The 12,032-nt window shown below is 30.3% G+C and overlaps 1 protein-coding gene across 2 annotated transcripts in view; it reads left to right on the top strand.

Moving 5' to 3' along the window:
- LOC122499972 overlaps positions 1–10,522 on the top strand; it is a 50,354-nt gene extending 39,832 nt beyond the window's left edge. For both annotated transcript variants that reach the window (XM_043608584.1, XM_043608583.1), the window contains exons 2-4: positions 7,344–7,633; positions 9,181–9,444; positions 9,595–10,522. In XM_043608584.1, the coding sequence (XP_043464519.1) occupies positions 7,344–7,633; positions 9,181–9,444; positions 9,595–10,023 (983 nt within the window). In that variant the 3' untranslated portion in view covers positions 10,024–10,522. The remainder of the gene's footprint in view (positions 1–7,343; positions 7,634–9,180; positions 9,445–9,594) is intronic.
- The last annotated feature ends 1,510 nt before the right edge of the window (positions 10,523–12,032 follow it).

The following is a 12,032-nucleotide window of genomic DNA, read 5'->3' as shown; positions in this document are numbered from 1 at the left end:
ACAGCTTTCGTAAATTTTAATTGTAAAATAATTTTTTAAATTCAAAGTCTGACAAAAATTTAATTATTTTCAAAAACTTTCATAAAATTGAAAAGAAAGGTATAGTTAATCTCAATAAAAAAAATTTTTTAATAATTAAAACAAACTTTCAATTATTTGAAAACTTGTCAATTAAATATATTCAAAATTTTTTCTATTTAAAAAAATGAATTTTTTAGTTGAAATTTTTCCAAAATTTAATTTTATATTTATTTTTAATAAAATAAAGAAAGTTCTTTGAAAAGTCAATTAGCAAAATAAATCTCTTAATATTTTTATTCTAAAATAATTAAGTATACTAAAAGAATAATTTTTTTTTTTTTTTTGTTGCAAATTTATAACTGTTTTTTTTTTATTCACTTTTATTTTTTTGTTACTTAAAATTTGTTACTTAATTGTTTTATGTATTTTTTAGTTACCCATTTATGGTCCAAAATTGGACTGCGGGAATGTACATTAAATAAATAAATAAATAAATAAATAAATTACGTTAAAAATTAATTTATTGTCAGAAACAAGAATTCGTTTATTTATTCACACATTGTCATTGATCTCCAATTTTTTTAATTTTAAAGACAACATCAATTGTTTTTAAGAAATTAAAAAAATTGATTTATTCAAAAAAATTCAATTACAAACCGTTTAAAATTCAAATATTGTCACAAATCAAAAAAATTAAAGATATTCTTTGCAGAATTCAATTATTCAAGAAAAATTCTCTTAAATTACTTTAAAAATTCAATTACTGTCAAACATAACAAAAAAAAAACATTTAAGATTTTGTTTTAAAATTTATAATTTGAAAAGCGAAATCATTAATTTTTAATACACTAAAAAAATCTTCTAGAATTCAATTATTAAATAAGAAATTCACTTAAAAACGTTTAAAATTTAATTATATTTGTTAGAAATAGGAAAAAATTAAAATTTTTGGTTTTCAATTTTACTTTCAAAAATATTTAAAATGAAAAGAATTCAAGGATTGTTTAAAGTTTCAAACTTTCAACCAGAATATTTTGATTTAATATTTTTCTGCAGTAATTTTAATAAAATTCTCTGTGACTTTTCCCTAACTTTTCTCGTTTCTGCGACTTTTCCTGATTTGCCTAGAATTTAACTGTATGTTGAATTATTATTTCGGTTTTTGGGTCGTTAATTAAAATTTACAATCAGTTTTTCAAAATTTAAAATGTTGGATCCAGAATGGCTTAAAAAAAAATTCACGATTTCTTAAAATCGTGAATTTAAAATTTAAAAAATGTAATAAACTACAAAATGAAAATTCACCTAATGTCAGGTTATCTAACTAAATTTGATTTTATCAAAAATTATTCCATAACTATACAATAATCCATCTTTCAATTATATTAATTTTCTGATTTTTATGAAATAAAAATGTTATTTAAAAACTGATATCAGATTTGTAATCAGGGACTTCGAAAACCTTCGGGTAACAAGTTTCAAGCCAATCAGGCCAGTTTTTAATTTTTTCTTCCGCCATATTGGATCCGCCATTTTGAATTTCGAAAAACTGATGGCAAATTCGTAAATCAGTGGGCAAATATCTTTCGGTAAATTTTGGCTAGGTTAGAAAAGGGTAAAATGTGGAAAAAAGGGTAAAAAGTAGAAAAAAAGGGTAAAAAGCAGAAAATAGGGTAGAAAGTAGAAAATAGAGTCAAAAGCCAGCCAATAGTCACGCGATTCTGAAACCTACAAGAATCTTAGAACCAGATTGATACACTTATAGTGATGGTGATAATTTTTCTTTTCCTCCAATCCACAAACAAAACAATGAAACTTGACTCATTTTATGTTTATCGATTGTATAGGTGAAAAATGCTACGCCTCTGCAAAAGTCTGTTTTACAGGCCCTCGGGTACAACCGTATTAAAGTGGTGGAAGATGCTGCACGTATGAACAAACTGTTTCTATGAGGCAGAGGGCACAGATTGTTTGGGGCATCGTGCTCGTAACAACCGTGGGTGCAGGAGGACGACTTAACACTATATTGCTTTGAAATGTGTGTATCCCACGTGTTTGCCACACGTATATATACGTATATATACATAAGTATACAAGAAGGAGTGGAAGAAGGAGAATAAGGTGGATATCATCCCACATACCATTGCTGAACAAAGCGTGTAGTCGTATGCCGACTGAAATAAGAACACGCGTCTTCGAGTTTGCGAGGTATAATTAAAAAGAACTTGAAAACAACAGGGTGTGGAGGGGAAAAGAAGAGTATTCTCCCTCTCTTTCTCTCTTTCACTCTTTCTCTCAATTGGTAATTTTTCTCCCGCAACTCTGCAATTTACGCCTAAAATTTAATTTCATATTCAAAAAAAAAAATTATTTCAGGGTTTTAATTTTATTCCCAAGAAAAAAAGTTGAATACAGAATTATACTCGATTTTCTATTTTTTGAATTTCGCGCCAATCATCAAACAGCCTAGATGGCGTGAAAGTTCTCTCACAAGCGCAAAGTGTCAAATGGACTATAAATACCACTGCTAATATAAATCGAATAATTATCCCCTGACATTCTTTTTCCTCCCTTATCTCCTTTTCACCCTTCTTTTCCCCGAGAATAACAACAACAAAAATTTCTAAATAATTTTTTTTTCCGAAATAAGGGCAATTCTACAATGAATTCAAGAATTGACGACGACGCGAGGTCATCCCCTGATTTAGTTTTCTCTCTCTCTCTTAGGTTTCTCACAACTCTTTCTCCTTATTCTTTCCTCTGTCCGAAAAAGAGAGAGATTCTGGAAGGCTAATCACCACGCAATCACCGCTCCCGGTGAGGTCGACGCCAACCAGTTCTCAGAAAGTACCGCGCGCCGCCCCTGGGGGCATCGGCCACGTTGCAAAACCAACAATCTTCATCTTCCAATTCGCGGAGGAAAAGAGAGAAAAAAAAGACAAAAATCTAAGGGAATACTTCGTCTCTTCTACCGATCGAAACCGATCCCACAGAGAATCGCGCGACTAAAAAGGACTCCCGTCTTCGAAAATGAAGCAGAAAGAGGGGAAAAAAAAGAAAACGAAACGAGGTGATACCGAAGGTCGATGATCCATAAATTCTATTCTCAGGGAAAAAATTGAATAGCCTGGACTAAAAAAGTATAGAGAAATATAGAAAACGAAGAATATAGAAAACTGTGCATTAGAAAATTGAAAAATAGTCCAAATTTGTTACTTTTGACTACTGAAATTAACAGTTCGATAATAACCTTATTAACCTTTCTGACTAATTTTTAGTCAGAAAGACTAATTCGTTAACTACTGACTTGTTAAGTTCAAAAAATCGTTTAGTAAACGTCAATAACTAATTATTTGGTGAACAATTTTCTATAATTGGCATAGAATAATAAAACAATGTTCTATAATTGGCATAGAGTAACAAAACCATGTTCTATAATTGACAAAGGATAATAAAAAAAATGTTCCATAATTGACAAAGAATAATAAACCAATTTTTGATAATTAACAAACAATAATCAACAAACAATTTTTTTCAGCTACAATAATAATTGTGTCAAATGAATATGAGGGGATATTTGCCCTGACCTTGAATTAACTGGTGTGTGGTGGTATAATTACGAAACGAGAACGATGATTTAGCGCCATTCTGGTATATTTCATTGACGTTAAATCACGATTCGATTAACTTTGAAGCCCAGGCGAGAGCTTATCAAGTATCTTTACGCCTCTTCTTTATTTTCTACTTCCTCTCATCCATCTCGTTTGCGTTGTATTTTTTAACGGGTCTACAGACTACCTACGTGGGTGTTCGAGTACCTTTCTCGCACATTAAAATCGCGTGCTACACGAATTTCAACCAATACTCACGCGTACACACTTATAATATCCCAAAAATTCACGATTCATCATTCTCTAATTATTCACAATTCACTAATAACTAACATTTCACTAAATTATCAATTTTCTCCATATTCTACTTAAATTTTCTTCTTTTATTCATACATTCTTAATAATTTCACACAAAGTTTCTGAAAAAGAAAAGGAAAGTTTGAAAAAATTATTTTGCCCTAAAGATACTAAAGATACTAAAGATACTAAAGATACTAAAGGTACTAAAGATACTAAAGATAGTAAAAATACTAAAAATACTAAAGATACTAAAGATACTAAAGATACTAAAGATACTATCAAATATCTGACCTTTAGTAGATTCAACCAGAAAATACTATTCCAGAGGTTATTAACTTCACAACATTACAGGTCAAGTTAACATTTTTTTTACAATTGCAAATGATTTCGATAATAAAATGAATAGAAATTCTAACGATTCTGACAGCTTTTCTAAATTATAAAAAATTAATCCTCGATATATCAACTATAATATGATATCAACCGTTTATAAATAATATCAACCACCCATGTAGCATGTGCAACAACTTGTGAATAAATTATCCTCTGATTCTAGCTTTTATTCACCATGAATCACATAAATGGTACTTATTGCTACTTAAAATATAAAAAACAAAACAAAACAAAAAAATATTTAAAATTATTTCCCAACTTACCTCTTTTGTCTTCTTCACAAATCTTGAATGTAGAAATAAATGACGTCTAATTAGAATTAAATTTATAAATTATATTCCAGACGCATGCACAACCACAAGATCTTTTATGATATACACGTTCTAATGCTCGCACAACATGAATGTAATAAAGTGTTACACGTACATTTAGTGTAATTTATAACACACCGGGTTGTAAATACAATTACTCTCTTATAAACTCGACACTTTCACTTTTAGGCCGAATTAATAGGGCATACGTATATTATAAAGACCTGCGAGTCTCTCAATATAACAACAAATGTTGGGGAAACATTTTTTTTTCTTGTGCACGGGATCATAAATTCTCAATGCTCAATTTGACATTTTACATACATTTTATATACATTCAACCTCTGATCTTAATTTGACGAAAAATTTTATTTTACAAATGGCTTTTATTTATTGTTGCGAAAAGGTGAAAGAATTATTTTTAAACGGAAATTGAATTTAGAATTATTGTACCAGTGTTATTTATAGGTCACAATGTACAATTAGCATAATGATTCTGATTTTCGAAGAAGGGGGAAAAAAAGTAGTGACGCCGGGAAAAAAAGGATTGCGCAGGCGCATAGCGGCTGCGCGAGCCTTTTTTCCCCGGCGTCACTACTTTTTTTCCCTCTGACCCCACCTAGTCTGTAAATTTCAATTTTCTTCCCTTTTCCAAAACAATAAAAAAACATTTGTGTCAAAATATAACAGTAACTTTGTATTTTAAGACCCTTCTTTTTGTAGTAAACAAAATAATTTTATTGTTATTTCTCAAAGGCTAATTTTATTGTCAATAACAAATTATTGGTACTTAATAGCAATAAAATTAGGTGCTTAAAAAAACGACTATAGGTTTAATGGTTGTATAAAGTGCAGGTAGAGAAGTTGAAGCTAATTCTCGTCACAGTTACATGCGTATGAATGTAGTAAAAGAAGATTTATCGGACTTGGAAATGAAGCGACGAGTGGCTGTCATTTTCAATACGAAAACACTCTCATGTGAGTTCAATCGTGCGTAACTGATGTCTGAATCAGTTGCATGAATCGCAGTCTTGTGTATATGGCAAAAGGTGTATTAAAACACACACACGACAACCAACGCAACTTCCACTATTAATTCAATATACTTTATCCGCACGTACCGACAATTAACGAGCGTTAATTACCACATGTGGAGCTTTCCACCTTAGTAGACAAGATAAAGAAAATTTATGAAGCGTATATTCTTTTTTTTCGCCATTTGCTATATTATACCTACAAAATGTAGAAAACTGTAAACACAACTCTGAATTTTATGGATGGAATCAAATCGTCAAATATTTGTTTCGTTCAACTAAAATCACCTTCTGATAAAATCACTTTAATCAAGTATATAGTTTGGTATCAATTCGGTACAATTTGGTATTAATTTGATCCAATATGGTATATTAGTTTGATCCTAGGTTTGATCCTAGGTTTGATCCTAGGTTTGATCCTAGGTTCGATCCTAGGTTTGATTCTAGGTTTTATCCTATATTTGGTCTAAATTTGATGATCCAATTCGGTATCATCAATTCGATCCAGATTGTTATCATCATCAAAACTAATAGCTGATTTGTAATTGTAACCACTTGATTTAATGATTCAACCAATAAATTTTTCCAGCAAACAATCGATTATTGTTTATTTTGAAACCAAAGGTCAATGATCTCAGCACTGAAGAATACTGTATACGCGATCTGAAGATAATTTTACGACAAGAATACGAAAAGAACGTGGGCTTTTTTTTCTGCACGAAAAGTAAGATGTAACGAAAAGTCAACATCACAAAGAGATAAAGTAAAAGAAAGATATACATTAAACACGTGTTGTAAAGTGTAGGTTTTATGTAACAAATAAGAAGCATGTTATTGGGTCATTTAGTATAACTGAAACGGGTGCCGCTTTTATGCCAGTAAAACACACATATACGAAAGAGAGAGAGAGCATCATCTTCCGACTTTCACACCCGAACCAATGGACGCACCCTGTACACAGGTTATACACAGGTATTACCAACACGCGGTGTGTGTGCACCTACGCTTCAATTTAACAGCGTCCAATCGTCGCCCCCGCAGACGGGAAATGGGTTGCGAATCGGAGAATCAGGATTTATTACGCAATTATACATCTTCCTGGCTTACGACTTCCTTTCTGATCCACTAAAGTTCGCCTTTTTTTAAAAAGAATTTTTTGTTCTTTAATGTCTTTTTCTCCGACAAAATATACAGAGAGAGGAGATTCTTTAAAAATGATGAGTCAGAAATTTTGAAAAACTCCTTCTCTAATTCCGTCGAGTGATACAGACATTTCTCGGCAGAGGAAAATTTGTTGTGATTGACCACGCGGTAAAAGTAACGAACAGTGTTAAAATTCGCTTCGTTTGTTTTTACTAAAGCTCGATGCAGTTTTGTATTCGAAAATAGAAATCCGTAATCGCTATTGAATTCTTTATAATCTTTTCAATGTCGAGAGGAAATTAGTAGCAAAATTCTCAACAACCATTTTTGGTGATGTCTTTTTGGGGGGAAATTAATTATCGTAACATTAATTAAATTATGATCTAAGAATATCAAATTGAGCCAACAAACGTTTGTTGGCTTGGAAAAATTGTGTAAGCAACTTAGAAGTAAGGAAAAATGGAAAGCTCTTCGGAAATGATTGTTGCAAGTGAAGCTAAGTAATTTTTTTCTTCTTTGTTGAATTTCAGATTCGCTGATACATACAGCAACGTTTACGAGTTTAGCATTCTTTTTGAGTTCTGGCCTAACTTCAGTGACCGCTGCGCCCTCATACGGTCATCGTAGTAGTATTATTTCCGAAGCGATGGACATGGAACCCTGGGTGCAACCCTGTGGAACACCAGTCGCTGCACCTTTGAGGAAATTACCTCAACGACACAGTGTTCATCGGGCGCTGAAAAGGGTCCGAACACAATTGAGGGTCGCGCAAGAGCACCTTCGCAAGGACATCAAAGACATTCACGAAATTTACTCGAAGGTAATTTTCAATTCTTTCAATTCTAATCTTTTCCCTGGGGCACCTAGCCTAGCACCCAGATTTATACATTTTTAGATTTTAGGGTTTCGTGACCAAGGGGCAAAACTCAGGCTTCTGTTCGTAGGTCCTAACGGCCTCCCATTAGGGGCCGGTACATTACGTCATAGCAACCGTTCCTATGGTAATTGTTACCTTACGAACTGTTACCATAGCAACCGTTACTATGATTTTTGGTTACCTTAGCAACTATTTTCATACAAACCGTTACTATACAATCCGTTACAAACCGTAAACATTCCGCGTAGAAACCGAAAAATGGTAAACGTCTTGTTAATATCCTTAACCCCTTAACTACAATGACGAAGATTTGACGAAGATTTTAACCCAAAAGGGTTAAAATGATTCAATTAATCAAAGAAAACATCCCGATTCGCAAAAAGAAAATACCAATTCAAAGCTCTAATGAGACACTAATGAGAATAAATATTTATAGTGTAATAACAATTTCTATAAGAATTACAATAATTATGTTTGGATAAAACTCAATCACGTTTTGAGTACGCTTTTGAAGGGTGATGATATAATTAGTGAAAGATGTCGACGTCATTGTGCAAATCGTTTCGATTCTCTTGTAGAGTATATGAGAATCATTTGCAAAGAAGTCTTTATTAATATATACATACATATATAAATATATGTGTGTAGTGAATATCAGGTGTCTTCATAAATAAAGGAGATAAGAGACTGTATTATGAGTTTACGTAACATTTTGCACCAGCTTACCATAGTTTTGTAACTAGATGACAGTTATTATTGTTTTGTCTAAAGTGTACACTTCAGTGGCGACATTAAGAGGCGTCAGCACCAACCTTCTTCTTCCCCTGTGGTCCATAGCCATTATCATCATTTTTCTCTTTCTCTCTTCACTTCAATTCACTTCAAAAATTTTTCATCCTCATTTCATAACAAGACGTTTACTCACGTTAATTTCTCATCTTCAAGTTTGTGTGCAAAAAAAATTTTCTTCTGTTTCTATTCTTGCGAAAAAAGGAGTAAATTTAGTTTTTCTTTCTTTAAAATTTTTTTCATTCTTTAGACGAAAGTTTCAGTTAGTTAGTTTTTCTCAATTCAAAAACCCACGAGTATTGTCACAACATTGTGCTAAAATTTTCTACTTTGAATACATATTTGGGAATTACAATGGAATTACAATAAAATAAATTACATTACTCAATGCAATGTTGACATTAGTAAATTGAAAATAGAACGAATTTTACTCTCGATCAGCAAAAAGAAAAGAATGAAGAGAGAAATGACTACTGTGGGAGCGAAAATTCTCTTGGTGGTAATAACACGTCACGTGTTCTTGGAATTGAACGAAGATGAGCCAGATGTTTAGAAATATTGTTCGCTGCGTTAGCTACTTGATGGGTTTGAAATAAATGTACATAGGTGTTATGTGAAGAGATATTGGATCATGTCAAAAAGTTTAAACAAAATTTATATGTATATGTATATTTATGGACTCTCTCATTTCTCTCTTCTAGGTGTACAAAGTGCTGAAGGAGCAGCAATACCGAATGTCCTGGCTACCAGAGAAGCAACTCGATTGGTATCATCGTGAATTATGGTGCTTGGAAAAAAGTAAAAAAGCAGAGAAAGCACTTCCACGATTGCACGATGCACTGCAAAGGTTCGCCATCACATTCTATCATTTGAGGGCCTTTCGTCTCAAATCGAATATTAATGCCGAACTCACAATGAGCAGGAGGAATGAAATTATCGACGGAATGTACAACGAAGTAAGAAGGGTAAGTTACTTTCGGTACAATTTTTATTTTCCTTTTCTCACAAGTTCGAGCCCTGCACATAAACAAACTATTATTATTTTCAAAAATTCAACAAAACAATTTCCAAAAAGAATTTTAATAATATTTTTTTTCTATTCTCTCGATTCACAGACGTTGTGCGAAGTGGAGACGGCAATTTTCAATTTGGGACTACAATTGCCAACGACACACAAGGCAAATATTGTGACGGAGAGTTCGAATTGGGCCGAAGAGGGCGACTTAACGTTGATGTTAATTCAAGATTCGGGTGTTTTGCGACTCTATAGAGATTTTCTCAACGACTGGACGAGAGCTTTTCGTAATGCCACTGCCATTGGACCCGGTACATGTGATCCAAGCATGATAAAGCCCTTAATTTACAAATCGAAGAAACCTAAGAAAGAATTTCAACACAAGAAAAAGCAGAAAAATCCTATGAAAAAACAAAATGGACAGATTAAAAAGAATATTGCCTTCAATCGAAATCGACAATTATTCCAAGGAATGAGATGGGGAATGAGAAGAAGATTGGGTAGCAATAAGCCAAAAAATGAAACTTGAAGAACAATTTTTTTTTCTACTTAATTATATACAAAACTTTGAAAGAGTATTTTTATTGACGTACATTGTTTTTTTTGGAAAAACTCCTCAAAAAAAGAAAAGAAAGGGTACTTAAAAGTATGAAAGTGAATGTTGGTCCAGGACAAAAATTTCGTTTTTTTGTCTATGGTAAAACTGCAATTTGGTAAACAGTATTACGAGATCTTGTTCTGAATGATTAAACAGTATTATAAATGTCGTTTACGATACGAAGTATTTTTTTTTCATGTAGAAAAAAAATAATGATGAAAATACGACTATTAAGGGTCATTTAGTTTTCCAATTGTAATTATTGTGAATTCGCGGGCAATATTTTTCGCAATAGAAAATATTTTGCAGGAAAAAATATTTTTTTGCCTGCTTTTTATTACGGTCAAATTTTAATAAGAGTTCTTTTCGTAAATCTGGTAAAATCTTTTCTTATTCGGCAAAAAAAATCTGGAATAGCTAAAAATTTTACTACATTAGCCAAATTTTTAATTTTAATATTTTAAATTTTGAATTAAATATAATAATTGTTAAATAAAAGAATATAACAATTGTAATATTAAAGACTAATAAATTCTAGTAAATAAATGAATAAAATATAATAAAAATATGAAAATATATAAATTAAATTAAATTACAAAAAAATATTATTCAACACATAGACTGGAAAAAAATTAGACTGAAAACAATATTATTTGATTGCTAACTTGTCTACTATCAAAGAAATATTTACTTGAATCAAATAATTTTTATTGAATTTAATTAAATTTTATTTGAACCAATAATTTTATTATTTAAATACCATTTAATTGATTTAATTAAATAAAAAAACAAAATAAAAATAATAAAATAAATAAAAATTATTTGATTCAAATGAATATTTATTTTATAATAGACAAGTAATCGATTATTTAAATCAAATAAATTTTCTTTTTGTTAATTTGATTTAATTAAACAATTACTTTTCTATTATCAGATAAATATATATATATATATATATAAAATTAATAATTAATTAATTACGTCAAATAATTTTTATTCAAATTAATTAAATGGTATTTTCTTCAAATAGCAAATTTATTTGTTGAAATACAGTTTATTTGATTTAAATAAATATTATTTAATTCAAGTAAATACTTATTTGATAACACACAAGTAATCGATTATTTGAATCAAATTAATTTTTTTCAGAAGAAGTTAATAAAACTTCACCAAAAAGAGCGATAAGTTTCTCTAGAGCAGAGAAAATTTTAACTGAAACAACTAAAAATTTCGCAAAAATAATAAAATTTATAGCTGGTCCAAGTAAAAATTTTTTCTTTGATTTATTCAATAAAATTTGCTTTTTATTTAATTGTAAAATATATTTATTTTTTTATTTACCTCGTTATATATTTAATTCAAACACATTTTTTCGTTCACTATTTTTTGAAAAAAGAACTATTTTTTCGATGACTATTTTCTGGAAAAAAAATAGGTAAAAACTATTTAAAAAATTATATAAAAAAAATACGAAGACACGAAAAAGACTCTTAACAAGCGTTTGATGTTAAAAAAAAATTAGAAATAAAAAAAAAAAAAAATTCGATGGCATTTCAAATGTATAGTACAAGTCTGTATTCTATTATGTAACGCGAAATTCAAATAACAACAACAAATGTATTATATATACAATTCAAAATTGTATTATATATTTTCTCTATTATTTTGTAGTTTCGTAAATTTTAAGGCACCGACTCTCGTGTAATTTATTTATTCATTAAACTTCATCGCACATTTAGTGTTGGAAGCTTGAAGTTGAAAGCTGTGATATGATTCTCGTATGTGGACGTTACAAAGTTCCTACGTTTTCTATTTTTTTTTTTTGAATTTTTTTTATGAGTACTTTTAGCAATATTGTACAGAAAAGATTTTAATAAGTTTTATATGCGTATACATGTATTTTAAAAAATGTACCTACTTTACAAATAGAGGCGGTATAC

This window comes from Leptopilina heterotoma, unplaced genomic scaffold, assembly GCF_015476425.1.
Source record: "Leptopilina heterotoma isolate Lh14 unplaced genomic scaffold, ASM1547642v1 Lhet_18, whole genome shotgun sequence".
Taxonomy (NCBI): domain Eukaryota; kingdom Metazoa; phylum Arthropoda; class Insecta; order Hymenoptera; family Figitidae; genus Leptopilina; species Leptopilina heterotoma.
This window is presented reverse-complemented; position numbering and strand designations above follow the sequence as displayed.